Source organism: Primulina huaijiensis, chromosome 16, assembly GCF_012295235.1.
Source record: "Primulina huaijiensis isolate GDHJ02 chromosome 16, ASM1229523v2, whole genome shotgun sequence".
In the NCBI taxonomy this organism is placed as follows: Eukaryota; Viridiplantae; Streptophyta; class Magnoliopsida; order Lamiales; family Gesneriaceae; genus Primulina; species Primulina huaijiensis.
This window is the reverse complement of record NC_133321.1, coordinates 13,823,474-13,848,716: the sequence shown is the minus strand read 5'-3', so window position 1 is coordinate 13,848,716 and position 25,243 is coordinate 13,823,474. Positions and strand designations below refer to the sequence as shown.

Genomic DNA, 25,243 nt, shown 5'->3' with positions numbered 1-25,243 from the left:
GAGAAATAATTCTATTCGTTACGCAACTCATTCGTATTATTTTATCAAACACATCTAACAAATATTTAAATATTATATATATATATATATATATATGTTTGTATATATATATGTACAGTCCTCATCGATATCTGCCGTACAATAAAATTGCGTATTTACATTTAATATATTTTATTAATTAAAATTAAAATCTCAATAGATTTTCCAATTTTTTTTTGTTCCCACATATTAAGATTTCTCACCTCACACAACAAATGAATAGCGACGTTTTAAATCAAATTCTGTCGTTAATTTAGCGTTTGTTTTCAGTGACACGTCTGATAGGCACGAGTCTGATTCATTGAACCATAATTAACCTTCTCGAAGACGAAGTGACGGTCAATTTCAATTTTCTTAAGTTGAATAACGTGTTTCGATATTTGAAATATAATAATTTGTGAAATGTCTGAATATTTATAGATGAATATTTGATTTTTTTTTATTAAAATGTTCATTAAACAATTTTTTTAATTTTTTGTTTAAAAAATCAACCGTCAAAATTTTATATTTTTAAAAATAAATATTAAATACTTGAATTATTTAAATTAATTAAAAAATATAGAGTGGGTATTATGTCAGACCGTCTCACGGATCTTAATCTGTGAGACGGGTCAACCTTACCCATATTTACAATAAAAAGTAATACTATTAGCATAAAAAGTAATACTTTTTCATGGATAACCCAAATAAAAGATCTGTCTCACAAATACGATCCGTGAGACAATCTCACAAAAATTTTTGTCAAAAATATATATATAAATATCACGTGGGATGGGCCAAGTGAACGTGGAAATAATTGAACGCCAGACAAAAGCAACCAAGTGGGTGGGCACCCACACTTGACCGACGGGATAAACTCCAAAACTTGGATAAGGAAGCCCACACCTCCATTATTTATTATTTATTATTATGATTATATTATACTATTATTATTATTATTAGTAATAATAAATAGATAATAATTTATGGTATTTTTCGAAAAAGAAAATACTATGGTTCATAAAAAAAATATAAAAATAAAAATTCACTGCATAATATTTCAAAATCTCACCGTCTAAAACATACTTGTTATTTTTCACAAACGTTTAAGTATCGTTTAAAATAAGTTAGATTATTCTATGATTATAAAATCTCTCCATTTATTATACTGTCTGATTATCATAATATTGCGGAAAACGTAAGGTCTTCGGGAGTGTATTATCATGCTCGATTCACTCAAGCGTCTGAGTTTCCCTCAACATTATCCTCACCTGCGATCATTCAAACTTGGTAAATCTAACTACTCAGCACGTCTAAACCATATGTAATGAGTAATACATATACATGCACATACATCCTTAAAAGGATACTTTTAATAAAATAAGTTGGCATAAAAATTCGTAAACATAAAAAAAATTTCATAAATCATTTAAGCACATAATATCATAAATCATTTTAGTTAAGTTTGATTCTTGAAAGTCATTATCATTTATCCTATGTTCGATTGATCAATCTATAAACCGTGGACATGCTGGCGAGGCGTTAGCAACTCTCGTCACTAGGTCGTGGCCTAAAATAAAGTAAGTTCACCGTCTTTTCTTAAGATGGATCCTCCACAAATCATCTGAGTCACAGTCAATTCACATCTTTCAAAATATTTTTCCTTTCCTTTTAATAATAACATATCATATCCTCCAAAATCGTAAAATAAACATTTTCGAGAAAATCGCTCAACTGTAGCATCATTGTAAAAATATCATAAATTCACTATAATCATTTAACATGTATTATGACCTCTCGGGACACTGCCATGACATTCGAACTACCCGAGAAGTAAAATGATCATTTTACTCTTGGACCCGGAACTTCTCGTTTTTGACTTTTTCTTACGTTTCTTGACTCGAGCCTATCACGAACCATCATAAAACCTCATTTTTTTATTTCTAATAATTTTTCTTAGATGTAAACTTTCGCCCGTCAATTTATTCAACTTAATCGCTAAACCGTAATTCTATTTCATGATCCGATTTAACTCAAAACTTAATAACTTTTTCCCAAACTCGAACCCCGACTTACTAGACCCTAGTCCACCGTCGTGAGCCACGGTCTAACCCACACAAGACCAGCCTTGACCCTCTGAACTCTTGACCTTCATCCATGACAATCGGCCCTCCCACCCACCACCGATCCACGACTATCGTTTTACCTTGTCTCCAACTATGCTAGAACTCTTTAGGACCATGAATCGACCCAACACAAGGGCTTGATCACAGTTGGACAGCCCGCACGCGGCCACCCCTCGTGAGTGCCAAAACGAACAACACATGCCATACACCCTAACCAAGGTTCGACGCTTTTCCCTCTCCTTCCAGCCCTTTTCTAACCTGTATGAGACTCCCTTTTGGACTTCTAAACATCATCTTCATTTCCTTTAATAGCAGCGAGTCCCTAGGAATCATAACGCTACTCAAACGTTCGATAAAAACTTCAAAACTTTAAAATAAATTATTCAAAACATTAATAAAACTTGATCATCATGTGCATTTGTGGGGACCCGGGCTCTAACTCAACTATTTTTGGGATTAAGTGAATATTTGCTAGAAAATGTGGGTCAAAATTTTGCTTTTAATATCAAAAACAGGTGTATAAAATCATACACAAACAACATTCTTTATCTTATTTCAACAAAGGTAAATACATGTCTTATTCCCTTTCCATAATACAACTAGAGTTTACCACAACTACATGTCACATGTAAACATTCCTAGTTCATCTGCTACGCCCGAAATCTCCACGCTAACTCATTCCCTCATCCTCTGCGTGACCCTGATCCTGTTCCACCTGTTGTCATGCACACATACAGACACAACAACAGCCGGATACTCGGGTGAGAACAAATCCCAGTATAAAACATGTATACATGCATATACACAATATAAATCATGAACATACTATCATGAGTGAAATCAACAACAATACATCTTATAGTATATGAAACATAATCATAATAAGTCAAGCAATCTAAATCAAACTCATATCTTTGATTCAATTCATATCTAATCCAGAGATCCCGGTGTGAATAAGACGTAACAAGTCTCCCACCTACCCTCCCAATCGTGGTGGCGGTACGTCTTATTCCTAGACTTCGGCCCTGTCTGTATCGAATATCTACAACCGGAGTCGCTCTTCTCCTATGCTTCGATACCACCGAACGTCTAGAACTTGGCAATTCTGCCAATGACTCTCCTATCTCAATGCTTATACATAAATCAAAATAAAGCACAAGCATAGCAAGATATAGAAATCTAGTATGTGATTTTGGGAAACTCGAATCAAATCTAACTCGAGTTGTATCTTCCCGAACCAACATGAATTATATCTTTCTTGTCGTTCGTAGAAGTCGAAGTCTCGTATTCTTGATATCGAATCTGTCAAACCCAATCTGAAATGACATATATACAATGCACCATATCAACTTCTAACTCAAAATAATATATGTGAAGTGGGATACTCAATCTCGAGATAATTTTGACGGCATAACGACGTAAACTCGATGTCTTCGTCAACTCAACAATAACCAACTCTCAACAATGCATAACCAATACCATATCATCACAATTCTAATTCCAGCATGTCAAAAATCTATTCAATTCAATCAATATATGCTGAAATTCATAACAAATGCATACGGTACCATTTCTTCGATCCGGTTTCAATTATACAATCTCTTATATCACAAGAACACATAATCTAGTGTAACTCACAATTTCCCCAACATCACTATCTCAAATCATGCAGGAAATGAATGAAACTTACATCCCCTTGAAGCCTTTGATGAGACGAGTACGGAAATGAATTCGGATCGAAATTCGGGTGGTTAGATCTTGTACAAGCTAAGTTCTAAGAGCATTCTTGGGACTTCCATGGAGGTGTTCTCGATTTCCATCTGCTGAAGGAGTGAAGAAATGAAGACTCAGCACATATATTGCATGGCAAAGACACTTGGCTTATTTTTCATTCTGCACGTCTCGCGCATATGCGCGACCTCAACCGGCGCATATGCGCGAGACCTACGGTCTCGGCATTTCCGAATTCATCATCTCGCGCATATGCGCGCCTTCTTCTCGCGCATATGCGCGAGACCTACGGGTCTCGGAATTTCTCTTTTTGACAGCTCGCGCATATGCGCGCCCTTCTTCCGCGCATATGCGCGAGGTTCTCTGGACTTAACATTTTGAAGCACACCTCCTCACGCATATGCGCGCCCTTTCTCGCGCACATGCGCGAGGTCCTCTGCCGGCTTCGCACACATTTGGTATATTTTCTCGTCTTTTTCGGTCCGATACAATACCTCTAATAACACATCAATTATCAACCAATCATGTCCGATTATAATAACCAAATTCTCGGGCCTTACAGTATTCGTTCAAGAGATCATAAGCATGCATAATGTGGTTTGAATGTTGCAAAAAGAAGCTCTAGAACGTGCTTTTGCGTTTAAAACACTCGAAATACGAATATCGAAGCGGTAGAACGTCGATGACGAACGAAAGATGATTTCTACCATTTTTCCTCGACAAAAACCCACCTTGAAATGCAAGAGAATCGGGTGATCGTTGCTGGAAGGAAGAAAGAGAGAGAAAATCGAAGAACGAAAGAGAAATTTTTTTTCGAAAATTCCCTTTGCAAGTCCCTTGTTCGGCCCCTTTACACCTTGTACATGAATTTTTGTGTGTGTGTTTAGGGTTAGGACTCTTTTATTTATTTTTTAAATAAATAATAAAAAAATATTTTTAATCACTTAATTGATGTGCTTAATCAACTTTAGTTTTTAATTAATAAATTAGGCCCATTAAGATTAATAAAATTACTATGGCTCAATTAAAAGATTTGAAAATACCTATTTCCAAAAATCTCATATAAATTAAATAAAATTTCCCACTAATTCATTTAAATTTGACATTAAAAAATGCAAAAAGTCTTAAATTATTTAAAATAAATATTTCTTTACTAAAAATAAAAATTTATCTTTTAAATATTTAATACATTAATCGTCTCCGGTCCTCCATCTCCGGCCAACCACTTATATTTGTCTGAAAATATTTAAATTATGAAATCAAGAAAAATTACACAATTACTCATTAAGTCAATCAAAATATATCATTCATGCTTTCAAAAATATTAAATTAATTTAGTCATTTAATAATTTTCATACATGTTGTTTACGTAACCGAATTTTTGGACCTTACATATCATATTTATCATATGCTCCTCATGTAGTTGGAAAAAATATATATTTTTACAACTCATATATATTGTTATCACGTATTGATTGATGAATTATAATGTCCAAAAAATGCGAAAAAGATGAATAAAAATTTCGACAAAATCTAAAATTCCTCGAGTACACTAAACAATCAAGAAATCAAATTCATTAATTCAAAAGTAATTAAGACAATGACAACATTATATAAACAATAAACAAATTTATGAAAAATATAATAATAATAATAATAATAATACTAATATTTGTGACCATACATTTGGGACGTAACAAATTTACTCAAAATAATAATAATTATTATTATTATAATAAAAAAAACTTTTTGAATTTTTTGAATTATATTAATATTATATTATATATATATAAAAATAAAAATGAGTAATAATATTTACGTTGATTGTGGATAATATTATTTATTATTTATTTATAACTATAAATACATAATCCCATGATTGCCCGTTCCATACACACTCTCCCTCTCGTCTCTTCAGACCACGTACCCCGTGAAACACAGCGACACACTGTCCCTGATCTCTATCCGTTACCATGGATCCGTACAAGGTGCTGCTTTTCGAAAATTCATTGTTTGATTTCGTTTCGATTTTCCTAATGTTGAATTTTGATCTTCGACATTTATGGAAATTGTTGGGTTACTCATGATCATGTGATTGTATTGCAAACCTTTGTTTGGAATGGGTTGGGGATAGAGTTGGGTTGAGATGATCTTTTGTTTACTGCACGAGATGTGGTGGCGTTGTTAGTGAGGTTTTTTTTTTTTGTTTTTGGTTGATTTTTAATCGTTGATGTGTTGTTTGTCCAGTTCCGTCCGTCCAGTACTTTCAATACACCTTTCATGACCACGAATTCTGGACTCCCGGTGTGGGATAATGACAACTCCTTGACTGTCGGAGCTCGAGGTACTTCTTTGTTTTCGCTCAAGTAGCCTTTTGGGTTCATCCTTGTTTGTGTTAGTTTTGTTTTGTTTTTGTTTCTGTTTCTGTTTCGATACTAAATCTTAGGTTATCTTACGGCACATCTTGATAGTCTGTTTAGTCTACCGCTTGCAAACGTGTGCATCAACTCTGAGAGCACTCTAATTTCATTGTCATGCCTTGATGTTTTGAAAGGGGCCTTGTTCTTTTCACCTAATTCTGAGACAAGTTCTTCCAGAAGTGAATGATTTTTTCCATCTTGACCATGTGAATTTATATTATAATTCGCAAGCTCTGCAGTCTGTTTATTTTGCTTGAAATTATGGAGATATCTGATTGTATAGTTTGAATTTTCGAGCTTGGTTGCATGGTGCAATTATATATACGTAGAGATCATATGTACCCGTGTACATAGCAGAGGTGAAACCTGAGATTTTTGTTGTCTTAATGCGAAACCAACTTGTCAGGCCCAATCCTCCTCGAAGATTACCATGTGGTGGAGAAATTGGCTAATTTTGATCGTGAGAGGATCCCAGAACGTGTTGTCCATGCTAGAGGTGCCAGTGCCAAGGGCTTTTTTGAGGTCACTCATGATATTACTCACCTTACATGTGCTGATTTCCTCCGGGCTCCAGGAGTTCAGACATCTGTTATTGTTCGATTCTCCACTGTCATCCATGAACGAGGAAGCCCTGAAACCATCAGGGATCCCAGAGGCTTTGCGACGAAATTTTACACCAGAGAGGTAATATCAGGATTTTTCATTTTATCGAGGAAATTTGGTATATAGAGCATCTCCAACCCTGCAAACACCATTTTGGTGCAGGGAGATGTTCTTCCGAATTTGGCTCAGAGCTCCTATTTATTTATTTATTATTTATTATTATTATTTATTATTTATTATTTATTTTAATTTAATTCAATTTTTTTTTATCTATAGTATATTATTAAATTAGAGACATGATGTGATTTAATAATTATATATATATATATATTAATAAAGTATTAAAATTTTAAAACAAGTTTCTTTTATTGTAACGATCCATTATAGGTAAAGTGGATCGCTCATACGGTCCACCGCCTCAATCGACCCAAGGCTATCCCGATCTTGGGTTCTGTTCTATGGGCCTTGGCCATCTATGGAACTCTTCCTCCCGGGCTTTCTATAGGCGTCGTATGGGTTACTTATAAAACTCTCCAGCCCATGCACTGGAGTTTGTGTCTTCCCAGACTCGAACCTGAGATTACATGGATATATAGATACTCAGCATAAGTTTGGTACCAATTGAGCTAGCTCAGTGTATAAAAGTTTGTTTATCAAACGTTACGTTTAGGTTGAATTCTTACTTTCACTTTTTTTCCTTTCTTTTTCTTATTTTTTTAAATTTATATATTAAAGCAGTATAGCCTCTTCATATTTTTTATAATAAATGAATTTTGATTTCATTTAAATAAATATAAACAAAATAAATTATAAAATAATATTGTATAAGGACATCATCATACTAGTTTATCATAAATATTTGTATTAAATTAAAGATTATAAGTAAATATTATTTAAATAATAGTATAATATTTATTTTATTATTTTATTAATTATATATTTAATCATAAAAATAGATTTTTAAATAATTTTATTTATATTAATTAAAAACATTTAATTAATGGTTTGATTTAATTATTTATAAATAATATAATAGTAAAATACAATGAAAATTCTAAAGAAATAATACAATTTGTAAAAATACAATTTAACTATTAAAAATGTTAATTTTAACACAAATATAAATATAAAATATAACGAATAATATATGTAAAATAAAAAAAATATTTTTAAAATATTATTTTTGGGATAAGATTTGAAGTAAATGAGTAGGATGTTTGATGTTGTGAAAAAATTCAACTATTTCAGTGTAAAACTTGCACAATAATATAATTAAGGGTTGGAGATGACCTTAGAAGCTATCATATAATTTTTTGATTGATATTACATGTACATCGATATTTGTATAACACACAAAATTAAATACAAAAATTTAATTTGTCAAAATCTCATTATATATTGAATGAATACAAAATTTCACGATATATTGGTTATATTTTTAACATTATTCTAATTTTTTTTTATATATTTTAATGTGATGGGTTTTAACCATCAATTTAAATGGATATCTACCATACTTGAACCCTTATTTTTTTGATTACCTTTTTACTTCCACCCACCCATATATGAACTTATGACTTTGAATTAGCTTGGATGTGGGAAGAGAGATTATTGTTTTGATTTTACAAATTTTCCCCTTATATGGTGGTTGTAAGTAGTATTAATTGGATATTACCATGTGGAAAGGTGTACATTTGAAAATAAGAGTTTATTTTCAGAAGTAGAATATTAGTAGTTTTTTTTTTTTTTTAAATTATTGAAACGGAATACTGAGATTTTCCCTAGAGTACTTTAAACTATGGAATTGTTAAGACGCTGAAGTAATTGGGGGAAAAGTATTGCTAAATTTCTTAACACTTGGATAATTGATTTTTGTCATTTTGTTTTAATTGGTGCAGGGGAACTTTGATTTGGTGGGAAACAACTTCCCTGTCTTTTTTATTCGTGAAGGAATGAAATTCCCAGACGTGATTCATGCATTCAAACCCAATCCAAAGTCCCACATTCAGGAGAACTGGAGAATCCTGGACTTCCTCTCCCACCATCCGGAGAGTTTGAGTACGTTCTCCTTCTTCTATGATGATGTGGGCGTTCCACAAGATTACAGGCACATGGAAGGCTTTGGTGTTAATACTTATACTCTGATCAACAAGGCCGGAAAAGTACACTATGTGAAATTTCATTGGAAGCCCACTTGTGGAGTGAAGTGTCTATTGGAGGAAGATGCTATTAAGGTTGGAGGAGCTAACCACAGCCACGCCACCCAGGATCTCTATGATTCAATTGCAGCTGGCAACTATCCAGAGTGGAAATTTTTTATCCAGATCATGGATCCTGATCATGAAGACAGATTCGACTTTGATCCACTCGATATGACCAAGACTTGGCCTGAGGACATCCTACCCTTGCAGCCTGTTGGGCGACTGGTGTTGAACAAGAACATCGATAATTTCTTTGCAGAGAATGAACAGCTTGCATTTAACCCTGCTTTTGTTGTCCCTGGAATTTACTATTCTGATGACAAGCTACTTCAATTGAGGACATTTGCTTATGGCGATACTCAGAGGCACCGTCTTGGGCCAAACTATATGCAGCTTCCAGTTAATGCCCCTAAATTTGCCCATCACAACAATCACCATGACGGTTTCATGAACTTCATGCACCGGGATGAGGAGGTATGATGCTTTAGTGTTTGGTCAGTCTAAAAATCGGAATTTTTACTGTTGAATTCACTTTCTGCTTCATTATAATCCTCTTTTATTATGCGGCTTCTTGAGACTCATTCCTACTCCTTTATTCGCATACCCTCTATGAAGAACAGGGGGTTTCAATTACCTTTTTTAACATTCCAAACTCTGGTCAACTTGATTTAAGTGGCACAGCGCCTTTGACTTGTTCCTCAATCACTTTGTTCAGATGTATGATCGGATATTCTGGCTTGTTTCAGGTAAACTATCTCCCATCAAGGTACGATCCTTGTCGTCATGCTGAAAGGTTCCCCATTCCTTCGGCGGTGCTGTCAGGGAAGCGGGAGAGGGTATATCTTCTCAGTTTGCTCGAATCTTTCCTTTAACGTTTTGTTCTTTAATTTCTTTTGTGACTTATAAAGTGCTTCATGGTTTGGTGTTGCAAAAAATTAAATGAAATGGGACAAGCCGCCTTTTGGTTGGATTCTAGAATCAGGTTGGGGTTCACAGAGGAGAGTTCGATTTTTAAGCATCATCATATATATATAAATAAAATGTACGTGCATTATATTTTCATGTTTGTCTTCGTCTTCTTTCTGACGAAGCTCGGTGGATAATGGGAATTATCACGACAAGCCAAGGATCAGACTTCAAGCTCTCCTTCACTATTGTCTTCGATTTCTAAATATTAGATAACAGAAAAAATCTGCTCACTATTGAAAGTTATGAAATCTACTTTTCTGAAGTGTGTTTGTCTAAACAAGGGACGAACATAATTTGTTTGCTTGGTCAACATTTCAAAGATAATTTCCTGAAAGGTATGAGGTATCCATCCATCCACAAGGGTTATATTTTTCAGTCCTCATCGTAATACGAATTCCCTGGTATACATGCCTTTGTGGATTGGAATGTCTTGAGTATGTCCGATTAAACGATCAACTGAATCAGTATCATTATAGTGAAGAATGAGTAACCAAATACATCTCACATTGTCCTCTTAACCCATTAATGCAGGTTCGCATTCCCAAGGAAAACGACTTTAAGCAACCTGGGGAGAGATACCGCTCCTTTGACCCAGACAGGTACTCATATCCTCTTTGCGTAAGGTGTAGTCTTGAGTACGTGAAAATTTAGTTCATGTTAATCAGTAATCACGTCTTTCTATCCAGGCAAGAAAGATTTATCCGCCGATGGGTTAATGCACTATCTGATCCCCGTCTCACTCATGAGATACGCAGTATTTGGGTTTCATACTGGACTCAGGTATGTTTCATGTGCATTATTAGTGTTTACGTTAGTGATTACAACTGAGATTCGGTCTAGTAATCTTGCTATTCATTAGTCGGTTCTGTTCTGCCATGAATTGTTGGGCACTTACCTGGTTTGATATGCTGCCACAGGCCGACAAATCTCTCGGTCAGAAACTTGCCTCCCGTCTTAACGTGAGGCCAACGATGTAGAGTTATGGCATGGAAGGGATGATTTTGATGCATAAAGTGGATGGAAGTCTGTCGATGATCTCTGTTATGTATTATATGTAATGAAGCAAACCTCTCTGTTGTGTGTAATATATATGTAATGCAAGCAAACCTCTCTGTTGTGTGTCATATCATCAGAATATCTGATGTTTCAATAAATTGGGATTCTATTCTACGCGTGAGAGTTGTATTCTGTCTTGTTAAATGTTTATTGTGCTTCACTCCTCTGCCCTATGCTGCCTTCCATGCACGAGTCAGAAATATGGCTATGTCCGGGTTAGGATTTTAAACTCTAGAATTTTTTAATATTTTAAATTGATCTATCCGAGTTAATATCATATTATTCCAAAATTTAATTGGGCCGGGTACGAGGGCATGTGTGTCCGCCTCTGCTTCCATGTGCTGTGCTATATTTGGGGCTAATGTCTTGAGGTTAACCATATCAAATGGTTCTTATTCCTCAAGTAGGAGATAGATCTGTCGATGGATAATATTCTGTCTGCAAAATCTTCCTTTAGAAAATGATGTATCTCACTTTGCATAATGTCAATTGGTGCGGGGAGAAATGGTTCTCAATTTTTGTGTACTCTTTTTAAGAAAGAAAATTTAACTGTCTTTCATACATTTTTTTACCTGATGCAATGCGATATGTTATTTTATAAATTTCCTTCAAAAAAATTCGACGAAATTTGTAAATTACAGATAAAATAGCTAATATTTTTCTAAATCAATATTAAATTACCGAGTTTTTTAAATGAAAAATAACCAAGATCAATGCAACGAGAATCTTGATTTAGGATATTTCCCCTATAAAATGTTTCGTTATCCCCGATATATCATTTCTCTTTCAACGTCTAGATCGTGTTTGGGCTCCAAGCTGCACATTAATTTCTTTTTATACACAGAACTATTAATTTATCATGGACATTTAATTCTCCCACACACACATCTATACTATATTATTAAATTTGAGACTTTTAGAGTAACTGATTTTTTGTGTCAGGGTCTGTTTTAATAATTATATATAACAATAAAAATTTAATGCAAGTCACATGTAGCTTAGTGGATAGAGCTTTTGTTTCATAAGCATCAATCCTACTTTGCTCTTTTTTTGTCTCTATTTTCTATTTATTTTTTAATTTATATATCAAAACTACAGTATAATCCTTCACTATTTCTTATTGTTACATTTTGATCCTCATTTAAACATAAACCAAATGACTTATAAAAAATATTGTATAAACATGTAACGCGTGCGTCGATACACTAATATATATAAAGATTTTAGGCAAGAAATTCTTGTTGTGCAATGCTCACATGTGAAATATCAATCGTCTTTTAACATTCGAGAAATGTGCTCCTAGAAGTATCTCGAAATTTGTACATATGTATGGACAGAATATGTAGTGTTTAGAGTAGGTTTTCAGAATAAAGAATAATGTACAAGTGCAGTAGATGTGAACATTGAGGTACAAGCTACATGATTATGGCATGTTTAGTCGGAGAGATTCTGTTCGGCGTCCATTATTAACTTTAAGTTATCTTTCGTTGATTCTTTCCCATAAATTGCTGAGGACCACATTATCGACATATTCACAATAGAATGTCATATTATTAATATAAAAAATAATATTTTTTCATAAATGACTCAAATAAGAGATCCGTCTCACAAAATATGACCCATGGGACTGTCTCACACTAGTTTTTGCCGAAAAGATAAAAACTTGTGTGATACGATCTCACGGGTCGTATTTAATGAGACGGATGTCTTATTTGGGTCATCCATGAAAAGTATTACTTTTTATGCTAATGCCTAAGAGTATTACTTTTTATTGTGAATATCGATAGGGTTGACCTATCTCACATATAAAGATTCGTGATACCGTCTCACAAGAGACCAACACTAATGAAAATACGGCAATTTCGCACACCAAATAAATTTATTATTAATGACAAAATACAAAAAAAAACTAGTAAAAATAATAGCAAGTACATGATTTTACTTGCAAATAATCAGAGTTTTAGGCACACATGGTCAGAGTTATGATTTGAAAATCTGTTTATACATTTGACTGTTAAAGATAATTGAATTCAACGGATTAAAAATTACAAGGATATTAAATATATACATATATATATAAATGTTTTTATAATATTATTTTTCATATTTAAAGAAGTCAAATCCAATATACTTTATTAAAATCTGCAAGTGTTATCAAACACAAATAAATATCATTTGAATTTTACGCTTAGAAATTAAAAATGTTTTTATAATATTATTTTTCATATTAAGAGAAGTCAATCCGATATATTATCTTGTTTCGAACACTTGCGGCTTTATTAAAATCTGCAAGTGTTACCGAACACAAATAAATATCATTTGAATTTTAAGCACATAAGTATTCTACATATAAAACATATTAAATATAATGAGAAATTCCATTAAAAAATTTGTTTGACAAAATTAGTATATGAGCTAATCAATCGAACCAAAGTTTAATAAACTTAATTGCAAGTCTATCTCCCAACTCAAGCTTAATATATATACGAGTATCCTTCAGATTCAATTTCATTTTTAAATTAAATATTCAATTCGATTCAATCACAATCATTGATTTATAGTAGATTATTTTTTCCTAGGGCAATATTTTGACCTAAAAATGGCATTACAAGTAAGCAATTTGCCAAAAAAAAAAGTTGCCCATGTTCACACTTATATATTCATTATTATGAAAAATGATCATTGATTAGCTAATCCACTCGAGTCTTTCTCAATTATGGAAAAAACTTGTGTGAGACGGTATCACAGATCATATTTTGTGAGACGAATATCTTATTTGGGTCATACATGAAAGAATATTACTTTTTATGTTAAGAATATTACTTTTTATTGTGAATATCGATAGAATTGATCCGTCTCACAGACAGTGGCGGAGCCAGAAATATGGCTCCGCCCGGGCTGGAATTTTAGACTTTAAAATCTTATAATATTTTAAATTGATCTACCCGGGCTAATATCATATTATTCCAAAATTATACAAAATTTACATATACATTTAAAAAAAAAAATTAGACCACCCGGGCTAAAGCCCGGGGAATGGAACTTATAGCTCCGCCCCTGCTCACAGATAAATATTCGTGAGACCGTCGCACAAGACACCTATTCCTCAATTATATTTACTAAAGATTTGTGCAATATTTGATATCATAGAATTGTTAATGTGAATAGATTCGTCCGTTACATATCTAATGATATCACATTTTATGTAATTGTAGTCGATTTTCGACTCTCCTATATAAAAAATGGAACGATGATAGTCGTTGGACCTATCCTCGGGATAGAATGAAGTCAGCCAATGTTTACTCGATTTATATATTAGAATGAATATATTAAATTTGATATTACTTTGGTCGAGATAAATCTAGGACATATTTATCAAGATTTGGATATGCATTATACATGATTTTTCTCACTTTAGCTTGGTTCTTTACCCATCGAGACAAAAAAAAGTACAGTGGATTACAACACCAAGCGCACAAGAAAGTTATACATTATTATTTGTTTAAATTTTTTTATACATTATTATTTGCATATAGTATTATAATTTTTATATTACATTATATTAATATTATTTCTTCCAGTTGATGTGATGACATCATCATTAAAATATGTATTAAAAAAAAGCATACAAAATATTTTAATGAAATGGGAAGAAGCAAAGTCATTAAAGTACAAAGCCCACCAAATTTACACAATTATTAATTTTAATTTAATTTACAACTTGCATTATAATAAATTTTCTTTCCTTGGTTTACTCCTCCTTTATTGTTTATTTTATCTTGGATCCCTCCAATCCATATCAATAATTACAAACAATATCAATTAGGGTGTTGAGAAATCGAGTCGCGCTCGAGTAGTTTGTCTCGGATCATTGTTTGAGTACCTAGACTAATCAAATGGTTTATTAATTTTGTTTTTTTATCCATAAAATAAGTCTTATGGATACGACCTTCGCGTTATTATATCAAAGAACTCGATCTTTTGAAGTTAAAATCTACGAAAATCTTTACGAGGTTAGACAATCAAATATTTATGCAATTAGTTACTTACGAGGTAATGAACTTCGACTTTTAGATGTCTCATTCGCAAAATTGCCTAAAATTTCAACTATCATTGAGTTTGATTCATTTTTTTAAAAAAAATTATGAAAAGGGAATGTGTAGTACAAAATAAAATTCTATTTCAATACAATAAAAGAATTTATTTAGAAAAATAAAATAAAATAAAATATTAAAAAATACAGATTTTATTATTCAATACTGTATGATCAGACCAAAACCAAATAACCCATTTAAAAGTTGGCAAAAACTTGTGTGAGACTGTCTCACGGGTCGTATTTTGTAAGAGTTGACCCGTCTCATATATTATGATCCGTGAGATGGTATCATATGAGACTCACTGTTAAAAATTAAAAGGAAGAACTGCAGTTTGATCAAAAAAAATAAATAAAATAAAATAAAAATCCAATGACTTAGTCCTCTATTTGCACTCATACATTAATTTCTTCTAGTTGACCGTAGCTGGATTCCTTCGGGGGGTTGTGGTGGGGCCCTTGAATGTTACAAGAATCTTGATTAAATTTATATTTATAGTACAAATTGAATAATATTTTCAACTGAAGCAATAATATTTATCATTTTATGGAGTATTACGTGCTTGTGCCGATTGATCCAAAGCATCAGCTGAGAACTGCTGTGTACAGGTAATATTATATATATGTATGTGTATGTATTTCAGCTGAGGGAGAGAGAGAGACACGGGGGGGACTTGGTTTGCGATGTTTCTTCGTGCTTTGGTTTCTTTCATGGTTCAAAAATAAAGTTGGGAAAATTTTTTTGTTAGTACATACAAGAACCAATTTTCAGAGTTGAGACCCTACCAGCTTACATGTGTTGCTGAGATTCCTGCATCACGGGCGGCCACCACAAGTTTTCTTGAGTGTACGAAATTTAATATATTTATTTCAATTATTGGGGGGTTGGATTTGGGAAATAAAACCAAAACCAAAACCAAAACCAAAACCACCGTTGGAATATCCTTTGAATCTTGGCACACAGTGAGTTGCTCTTCAAATTCTCTCTGTCTTATGTTTCCTTTTTTTGGTGTTTTTCTTGCCATTTTTGTGGGTTTTGTCTTCTGGGATTGGCTATAATTCTTTTGAAGTCTTGTTTGTGAAGGTCTCTCTCTATTTTTTGAAACCCTTTTGTTTGTTTGTTTTTTTAATGGTGGGAACAAGAATCTTGGTGGATGGAGTCATGTCTTTTGACACTTGTAAAGAATCTTCTGAAAGTTAGTTAGTTGTACTTGTGTTTCTCACATCCTATGTTCTATGTCTGAGCACACCTTTAGAGGGTCATTCGATTGATTTGATTGTTATCTAATTGTATTTTTTTTGGTCATTTGTTGTCTGGATTTACTTATGGTGGAGGCTAATTTTGTTGAACATGGGATATGATATGCAGTTGTGATTGTGTGGGAAGATTGGGCAATGGAAGAAAATGTACCTCCCCTTAATTCGGTATTTGGTGCTGCTCCATCTGATTTTTTCATGGATCTGGATTACATGGACCAATTATTGTTAGAAGGATGTTGGTTAGAAACACATGGATCGGAATTCCTGAATTTTGATGCTTCGACTCCCATTTCACCCTTTGAACCTTCGTTTCTATGGTCGAATCTAGAAGCGAATACTGTCGAATATGGCGGGGTCTCTTCGAAAGAAGAGAGACAGAGATCATCGTTCTCCGATAATGTATCCATATGTCAAGCTCAAGATGCCCTTGGTTCTCTCTGTCAGCCCGAAAACTATGCGGTTGAAGGTTCTGAATCAAGAAAAAGATTGTGGATCGGACCTAGACCTTTGACATCCGTAACGGACCGATTGATTCAGGCTCTTGGATATATAAAAGATTTCTCAAAGGATAAAGATGCGCTGATTCAAGTTTGGGTTCCTGTAAACAGAGATGGAGATGGCAAGCGTGTGCTGACTACAAACGATAGACTTGTTTCCGTCGACCTCAACTCCCCAAGTCTTGCTCGATACCGGGAGATTTCGAGGGGTTACCAATTTTCCACCGAGGAAGATTCGAAAGAAGCTGGATTGCCTGGTAGGGTGTTCCGGAATAAGATCCCTGAGTGGACTCCTGATGTTCGGTTCTTTACGAGGGACGAATATCCTAGAGTTGCTGATGCAAAGAAATATGATATTTGTGGTACTCTTGCAGTTCCTGTTATGGAACAAGGTAGTCGAACTTGTTTGGGTGTTATCGAAGTTGTTTTGACTACACGGAAGCACAAATATGGAGTGGAGCTAGAAAGTGTCTGCAAAGCTCTTGAGGTTTGATTTTATGCCTTTTCTGTATTCACTTGGTACATCATCCAAGCATTATTATACTATGTTCCATGAATCCATGTTCTATAGCTACTGAAAACTGCATATCCGAGACATTTCACATTCGATTACTTAACTTCACGTCGCTTTTGTATGATATTAGTGCTGAAAATCTTTCTGTTAGTCAAAGTTATCCTTAGATGCATATTCAACTTACAACAGAGAATTCTTTTTTTATTAGATTGTTTGACAAGAAAATAATTTGCTTGTGTATAGGCTGTTGATCTCAGGACTTCTGAAGTTCCTACGGCTCAGAATCGTAAGGTAGATGGCTACATAATATATATTTGTTAACGATCAGGGGCGATTCCTGAAATTTAGAGTTTAACATTTTGAAATTTGAAAATCTTTTTGTCTGAGGGAAGACAGTTGTCGAGTTCGACCCCTATTGATATGGCCCTGATATTTGTGGTTCTTTTTTTCAGACAAGTGATCTATCTTACCAAACTGCACTACCGGAAATTTTAGAAGTTCTGCAATCTGCCTGCCAAACACATGGATTACCTTTGGCTCAGACATGGGTCCCGTGCATCTTGCAAGGTAAAGGAGGACGTCGTCATTCTGATGATAACCTAGAAAACTGTGTCTCCACTGTAGATTCTGCGTGTTACATAGGCGATTCCCGTATTCAGGGGTTTCATGAAGCTTGTTCCGAGCACCACTTGTTGAAAGATCAAGGCATCGTTGGTAAAGCGTTTAGAACTAATCAGCCTTGTTTCTTGCCTGATATTACCTCGTTTAGTAAGACTGAGTACCCTCTTTCTCACCACGCAAGAATGTTCGGACTACAAGCCGCTGTTGCTATACGGCTTAGGAGTATTTGCACAGGTTCTGCTGACTTTGTATTGGAGTTCTTTTTGCCTATAGATTGCAAGGATTTAGAAGAACAGAAGAAAATGCTCACATCTTTGTCTCATATAATACGAAATGTTTGCCGGACTTTACGAGTTGTCACAGACAAAGAGTTACAAGAAAATCTTACTTTGCCAGATGAAAAATTGATAATGTCTCCAGCAATGAGATTCAGCCAGGGACCTGGTTCTGATTCAAGAGAAGGTGTCACATTTGTAACAAAACCATCTACTTCTGACGATGGTAGTTCATTCTACAAAAAGAGAAGCGAAGAGAAAAAACGTACTAAAGCTGATAAAACTATTACCTTGCAAGTTCTTCGGCAACATTTTGCTGGTAGCCTGAAAGATGCTGCGAGGAATCTTGGTGGTGAGCATAAATTTGTCCTCACTTACAGTGATGAGTAGTTTTTCCTTACGTTTTTTATATCAAAGATGATGATATTTGTAAATGAGAATTGTTATTTGCGCCACACTTATTATTGTTTGCACTCCACTTTATCAATAAGTTTTACACATAAAGTGGATTGTATGCTAGACAAAGTGGAGTGCCAAGAACAATTCTTTTTGTAGATTAGTGTCTAATGTTGTAGTCTTTCCTTTTTACTCAATACAGTTTGCCCCACAACTTTGAAGAGGATATGCAGGCAGCATGGAATACAGCGTTGGCCTTCTCGAAAAATCAAGAAAGTTGGCCACTCCCTACAAAAGATCCAACGTGTGATCGACTCTGTCCAGGGTGCATCTGGAGTCTTGCAGATTGAATCTTTCTACTCAAACTTTCCTGAACTGGCATCCCCAAATACATCGAAAAATACCCATTTTTCGAATTTCAAATTTACCGATCATGTGCAGCCTGTGGGAGTACATCCTGAAAGTTTCCTTTCAAGCCCTCCAGCTGCTACCTCTCTGTCACCTTCTACTTCTTGCAGTCAAAGTTCCGGCTCAAGTGGATCTTGTTACAGTGGAACACCACCGACATCATTTTCTTTGAGCATTCAGCGAAACGAAGAATCGGTCTTTGAGGATGAATACACCGATGACATGTTCAAGAGGGCCAGAAGTGATGCAAATTTACATCTATCAAGTGATGAACCCAAGCTCCTTCAAAGATCCCAAAGCCAGACATCTTTTTACGTGACTGTTAAACCAGAAGATAGCCCTCCCACAACACAAGTAGGTGGCAGCATTAAAGCTCTAGAAAGAGTTGGTCCACGGGTAAAAGTTAGTTTTGGGGAGGAAAAAATCAGATTCCGGATCCAAAGTTCTTGGGATTACGAAGATCTATACCAAGAAATTTGCAGAAGATTTGGTGTGGGTGACACCCAAGGATACCATCTCAAGTATTTGGACGACGATGCTGAATGGGTATTGCTAACATGCGACGATGATTTGGTGGAATGTGTGGATGTTTGTTATTCGTCTCAAAGCAACACCATTAAGCTCCAACTTGTTGGCGATTCCCAAACACGTTTTGGTTCGTCATTTGGAAGCAGTGATCATTCTTGATGATCAGCCGATACGAAACCAGCAAGTACCTTTAACTTTGGCATTCTTGCTATATAGGTGAGCTTTTGAAAATGGTTTGTCTTCTGAGTTTATTGCTCGAGAATATGACGCATTGACTCGCGCTGAACAATGTATGTTGTTCAATAATAAGGCTTTCGGGAGCAGACAGCAGAGCGAAATAGTTTCTTGTAATGTGAAAAGGTTTCAAGCTTTTCTAAAACTATTTTGGGAAACATATGAAATCCTTCTGCATCTTGGGACTGCCTCTGTTGATAGAATTCGAAAGGATGCGGAAATGCCGAAGCTCGGTGAAGCTGCATGCTGAACATTGCATAATACAGTTTACAGCCGAGGATATTACACTCCACACAGCACTTCTCTTTGCTATATTTCATTAGTAAATGGCATTTCTCAATCTATGTTGAGAGCATCACCACTGTAAAGTTTGGTTTCTTTCTATATATCTTACTACCACCATGTTGTGGTTTATGTAAAAGGGACAGAACTTTGTGGTGAGTTTGGTATACTTTCAATTTGGATGAAATGGATTTTATCATCTCTCTCAAAGTGTGGATTTTAGGTCTTGTGCATGAATAAATTAATATCTTTATTTATCAACAACGAACGGATGAATAATTTTTTTAATAATGTATAAGTAATTTAATTTGAATAAAAGAAAAAAAATGTTAATATAGAAATACTTAAACTATGTTAAACATTAAATAATATGTATTATTTGATTTATCGAAAAATAATAGGCTTCATAAATATATCACTTAAGGGTTTAGCTTTAATATATAATTTATATGAGTTTGATATTATGAATATGCGGCATCAATGTTTTCATAACTGGACCGATGATCAAACCAATTTAAGCACTTTCGATTTTAGGATTTTAATATTTCATATTATTTCATAAAAGAAATATTCTCAATTTAATCTCACTTTAAAAACATGATAATTTTTGGAAATATAAAATACGTAATTGTTATATTATATGATATATTCAACATTTATGTTAATAAACTTTTAAATGAGATAATATTGCTTATATTTTAAATTTTATTTAGCTCTTTTTTTTTAGATCTTTTACCATAATTCTAAAAAATCTAATTTTTTTTCCTTTTCTTTTTGAAGAAATTATTACTTCTTCCTTGAATTGTACATTATAATATTTTTTGAATTGAAGCAAAATCGGAATGGCTCTCTTTCTTCAAATCAGTTGATTGAAAATTTACGTCACAATCTATATTTTATAATTTTGTTGAAAATTGAATAAAGACCGCAGACATTGTTTTGGATTTGATGTCGTATATATCGGCGTTTGCATTGTCTAGTGTGTGTGCGCGCGCGTGTGCGTTCTACAGCTCTTATTATTGACATTGTTATTATTTTTACGTTGTGTTTTGCATTTCCTCCCACGGGGTTAAAGTCGAAGAATTTCAAGCTTATGGGTGGGTTTGTTGTTTAATGTTATTGTGTTTATACAACAACTAACTTGTTAAATTATGCATCTTTTAATCATTTTTTGAATGTTTGGAGAATAATATGGTGTTTATTTGTCAAATCTGGTTGCAGAGGTCGACTCTGCCAAATAATCAAGCAATCTTTGAATTCAGAGCAAGCTAAATTTGAATTCAAAGAACACCATTTTTGAATTATAAACACGTTTTGATGAGTAAAAAATTATTATGTTTGATTACCTATGCAATGATATATAATTTTTTGTTTTTTTCCCTAAATTTCACACTCGTTCATTCTTTATTTCAAAATCACACCAAAACACAAAATCATCTCATCTACAATAATAAGTGTACAAGTGAGATGAATGATTTGATGAACGCCATAATTTTGATTGCTTTTTGCATCTTTGTTGCATCCTGCATCAGCATGCACCATGTGCTTTGTTGGTTTAGAGTTTTATCTTTAAGTTGGAGTGGTTGTTTTCTGTAAAATATATTTTGGTAACAAGAATGAAACCAAATTTACTGATCTTTTTCTCTAGTTTATCAAAAAATAGATTTTGCAAATCCCTATGGCCCCTTGTTATCTTTCATTTGATCATTCCAGGTAAAGCTGTTAGCATTGATAGTTTTAGCTGTTTAACACGATTCTGTCGTTATATTTTTCCATTTAAAAACTGATTAACCACTGATATGCAATGATATTTGATCACAAAACCGCAGTAAGAATTGAAGTGAAATATAAAATATGATATGGAATATAACTGAAAATGGATGTTCTAAACCCGTAGTTGCCTCTGTACAATTTTCTCTCCACTATCCCAAGCACTCGGCTAGTCCTCACACTTTGCGCGCTTTGAGTTGAAGCACACCGAAGCGCAAGCCATGCGCTTCTAGGCGTTTTACGTTTAAGCGCAAGATACGCTCACTTTTGACAACTACGTCTCACTATATGGTATCCCCTGACCAGATATGCAAACATAGATACAAACATGCATAAATATGCGAGTAAACAGGCTACCACATGAGAACATGTAAACATGGTCATGTTCCAAACAACACTTTGCACCACAACACAAATTACGACTCGATTCAAGTACCTAAGTCAAATCCCGATGCCTCGACCCCTCGATGCCCTGTACCTAAATTTAAAATAGGTACCGACAGGGAAGTATATCTTATTTTGCTGCCAAATCACAGGAGCCATTTGTCTAGTGTCTACTATCATAGTAGACAAGAAAATGGTCCTCGGATGTAATCTACACACAAGGGCCTCGAACAGAATTCGGAGGGTCCAAAGATGGATGATGGTCCTCGAGCAAAACTACCCAGAAACAACGGTAAGCAATCATTTGCAAGTCTTTTAAAAAATAATAGAGTTGCGTACGAAGATTGGCTTTGATGAGATTGACTCGGTGGTAAAAACTTAGGGATATTGTCTTGTGGGATGTCTGATAAGGCCTCGACCTACTATTGAAATTTTACCCCCATTATATATTCATCAAATGTCGTTTTCAGACCATTTTAATTAAGTACACATAAGCAGTGGCAGAATTCTTGGCTCTAAAAATTTTCAGTGGGATGAAACCATGAACAGAGTTCTAATGAATACAAAGTTTCTGCACAGAAAATTGCCTAAAAGAACTCGAAGTAAACGGAACTTGAAATAGACAGCCTGAACAGAAATATTTTTCCAGCTACTTTTAGATGATAAGAATAAAAAAATTCCAAGTCGTATGTTTTCAAGTCTTGCAGTATTTTACAGATAAGCTTTCAGTCTTCACAGAAAGATAGATAACCTTAAATTTTTAATTCGATAATTCTAAGATAATTAAATGACATGCGCATAAACTTGTATGCAGGAGGAAACACCATCTGGCAGTAGAAGTCACGTTAATAAACGGACTCGTTTAAGGAGAGCATGTAAGTTCACATAATAGATTCAGGAAATTTCTCGAGCATGCTGGTGATATGGTCGATTTTAGGTGTTATTTCGCGTCGTTTTGAGTCCATTATTGCATTATTTTATTTTATCAACTCTATATATTATTATTATTTTCATAATGTGTATTTGGGTCACTACTCATTTGTGTCGGTTGTTTTGTAGGAAAAAGTGGCGAAAAGATGAAAATTGGTGAACATAATATTTAAGAAAACTCGAGTGTTGAAACAGAAAACCTCGGTGCGTAAGATGAATCTCCAAGGATGCGGACAGTGCAAGTCGAGCTATGGCGGTTACTTTCGACCACCCCAGTGCGACTCGATATGGAGAGATTTGTTGGATGATTTTGTTTCCTACTTAGATGAATTTTTGGATGCATTATTGAGGAGTAGCCCTAGAATTCGAGAATCGCAAATCAGATTGACAAGAAGAAGTAGCCGCAAGCAAGGTTTCAAAGAAAAAGAAGAGGGAGAGCAACAGAATTCGACCGAAGAACAATAACGTGACATGCTATAATAATTATGGATTTACATATTGCATAAATACATGAAGTTTGATACACGTTGATAGTCATATTCCAATAAGTCGAAAATTAGAGGATTCCACGGTCCGTTAATGCAATTGCAATTGTTAAATAACACAAAGACACTTGGTTATTGCATTTTGTTAATTAGATTAATACAACCCGACAAAGTATATTGATATATTAGGAAATCCCGTCAAAAGCATCATTTAAAAATTGAAATTCAATCATTAAAAAAACAATTAAGAAACAGGTGAACCGATATTTTAACAATTGTTTATTTATTATTTTAGTTTATATTATGTTTGTTTCATGTTGTTATTTCAATATTAATTTAGTTGATTAAATAATTCACTTATCGTTTTAATCTATATCTATATACTTATATAACGGACATAATTACCCTTCAAATGTTTACTTATTTTCATTATCAGGTTATATATGTAGTAATTTCACACTTAGTCTATTAATTAATAATTAATACTAATTAACCATATTTTATGGTTATAATTTTGTGTTTTTGACTTTCTAATATCATCTTTATACTACCTTTAAATGTTATATCTTTTTAATTTTCTCTCTACATCATATTTTATTATTTTAATGCAAATTTGTAATTATATTTTTAGTGTATTTTCTAATTAAATAATAAATTATAGTATCACAAGAAGAAATATTAAACAATTAATTATATATCAATAAGTAGAATAACATGATAAGTATATAATAATATGAAGTTTAATACTAACATATTTTTTGGTTTTTTAACTAAGAATTGAAAATAAAGAGTTTAATAAATTATTTAGGAAATTTTTATCAACGATTATGAGTGATAATATATTAATAATATCATAAAATATGAATATCTTAAAAGAATTCAAATAGTTTAGCTATGATAAGAAATTTAAAGATTTTAGTAACACTTTTTAAAAAAAAATTATATATCAAACAAATTTATACATTCAATAAACAAAAATTTGGTAGTATTTGAAATATCTACTAAGAATATTTAAGATTTAGGTAATAAGGATCTAAATGTAAACTCAACTATGGCTTTCAGGAACACTGAAACCAAAATCAGAACTAATTTTTCTTGACTTCAGTTCCAAAATCAGCTCTCATAATATATAAATTTAAGGCATAACTGTTAAACAATTAATTTCACTGTCTCACATATTATATAACTATTTTATTTAATATTTAAAAATAGATGGTAATAGAAATTTTTAAAAAAATTATATGTCAGACAAATTTAAAATTCAACACACAAAATTTGATAGTATGCGATCTTTTGATTTATAATTTTTAATTTGTATATATGTTTTTTAAATTATTTATGAAATTTTAAAAAATAAAAAAATCTACAGTCAAGTAGGTGACAGAAATATTGCATATAATTTGATTATGATACAACTCTAAAACTCAAAAACAAATTATTTC

General features: G+C 33.4%; 2 protein-coding genes across 7 annotated transcripts; both read left to right on the top strand.

The window, feature by feature from the left end:
- The first annotated feature begins 5,709 nt into the window (after positions 1 to 5,709).
- LOC140961212 (catalase isozyme 3-like) lies at positions 5,710 to 11,284 on the top strand. Of its 2 annotated transcripts, XM_073419586.1 has the most exons (8): positions 5,710 to 5,863; positions 6,123 to 6,219; positions 6,702 to 6,979; positions 8,797 to 9,573; positions 9,846 to 9,935; positions 10,600 to 10,667; positions 10,755 to 10,848; positions 10,986 to 11,284. In XM_073419586.1, exons 1-8 carry the CDS (start codon positions 5,849 to 5,851, stop codon positions 11,043 to 11,045), a joined length of 1,479 nt encoding a protein of 492 aa, XP_073275687.1. In that variant the 5' UTR covers positions 5,710 to 5,848; the 3' UTR covers positions 11,046 to 11,284. The 2 variants fall into 2 exon arrangements, with proteins under 2 accessions (XP_073275687.1, XP_073275688.1); XM_073419587.1 differs by lacking the exons at positions 10,755 to 10,848; positions 10,986 to 11,284 and having other exon boundaries at positions 9,846 to 9,961; positions 10,532 to 10,668.
- Positions 11,285 to 15,747: 4,463 nt separating this feature from the next.
- On the top strand, positions 15,748 to 20,442 carry LOC140961211 (protein NLP5-like). Of its 5 annotated transcripts, none has more exons than XM_073419583.1 (5): positions 15,748 to 15,826; positions 16,587 to 17,461; positions 17,732 to 17,779; positions 17,941 to 18,736; positions 18,983 to 20,442. In XM_073419583.1, exons 2-5 carry the CDS (start codon positions 16,613 to 16,615, stop codon positions 19,873 to 19,875), a joined length of 2,586 nt encoding a protein of 861 aa, XP_073275684.1. In that variant the 5' UTR covers positions 15,748 to 15,826; positions 16,587 to 16,612; the 3' UTR covers positions 19,876 to 20,442. The 5 variants fall into 5 exon arrangements, with proteins under 5 accessions (XP_073275684.1, XP_073275686.1, XP_073275683.1 ...); XM_073419585.1 differs by lacking the exon at positions 15,748 to 15,826 and adding an exon at positions 15,865 to 16,064; XM_073419582.1 differs by lacking the exon at positions 15,748 to 15,826 and adding an exon at positions 15,865 to 16,180.
- The last annotated feature ends 4,801 nt before the right edge of the window (positions 20,443 to 25,243 follow it).

What these genes read in the sequence shown, in the direction of transcription:
- LOC140961212 (XM_073419586.1), top strand. An exon ending in TGTCAGGGAAGCGGGAGAGG is followed by an intron (nt 9,936 to 10,599) that starts GTATATCTTCTC and finishes CCATTAATGCAG; the next exon opens with GTTCGCATTCCCAAGGAAAA. An exon ending in GGGTTTCATACTGGACTCAG is followed by an intron (nt 10,849 to 10,985) that starts GTATGTTTCATG and finishes ATGCTGCCACAG; the next exon opens with GCCGACAAATCTCTCGGTCA.
- LOC140961211 (XM_073419580.1), top strand. Translation starts at nt 16,347, where the DNA reads ATGGTGGGAACAAGAATCTTGGTGGATGGAGTCATGTCTTTTGACACT. An exon ending in GTGTCTGCAAAGCTCTTGAG is followed by an intron (nt 17,462 to 17,731) that starts GTTTGATTTTAT and finishes GCTTGTGTATAG; the next exon opens with GCTGTTGATCTCAGGACTTC. An exon ending in CTACGGCTCAGAATCGTAAG is followed by an intron (nt 17,780 to 17,940) that starts GTAGATGGCTAC and finishes TCTTTTTTTCAG; the next exon opens with ACAAGTGATCTATCTTACCA.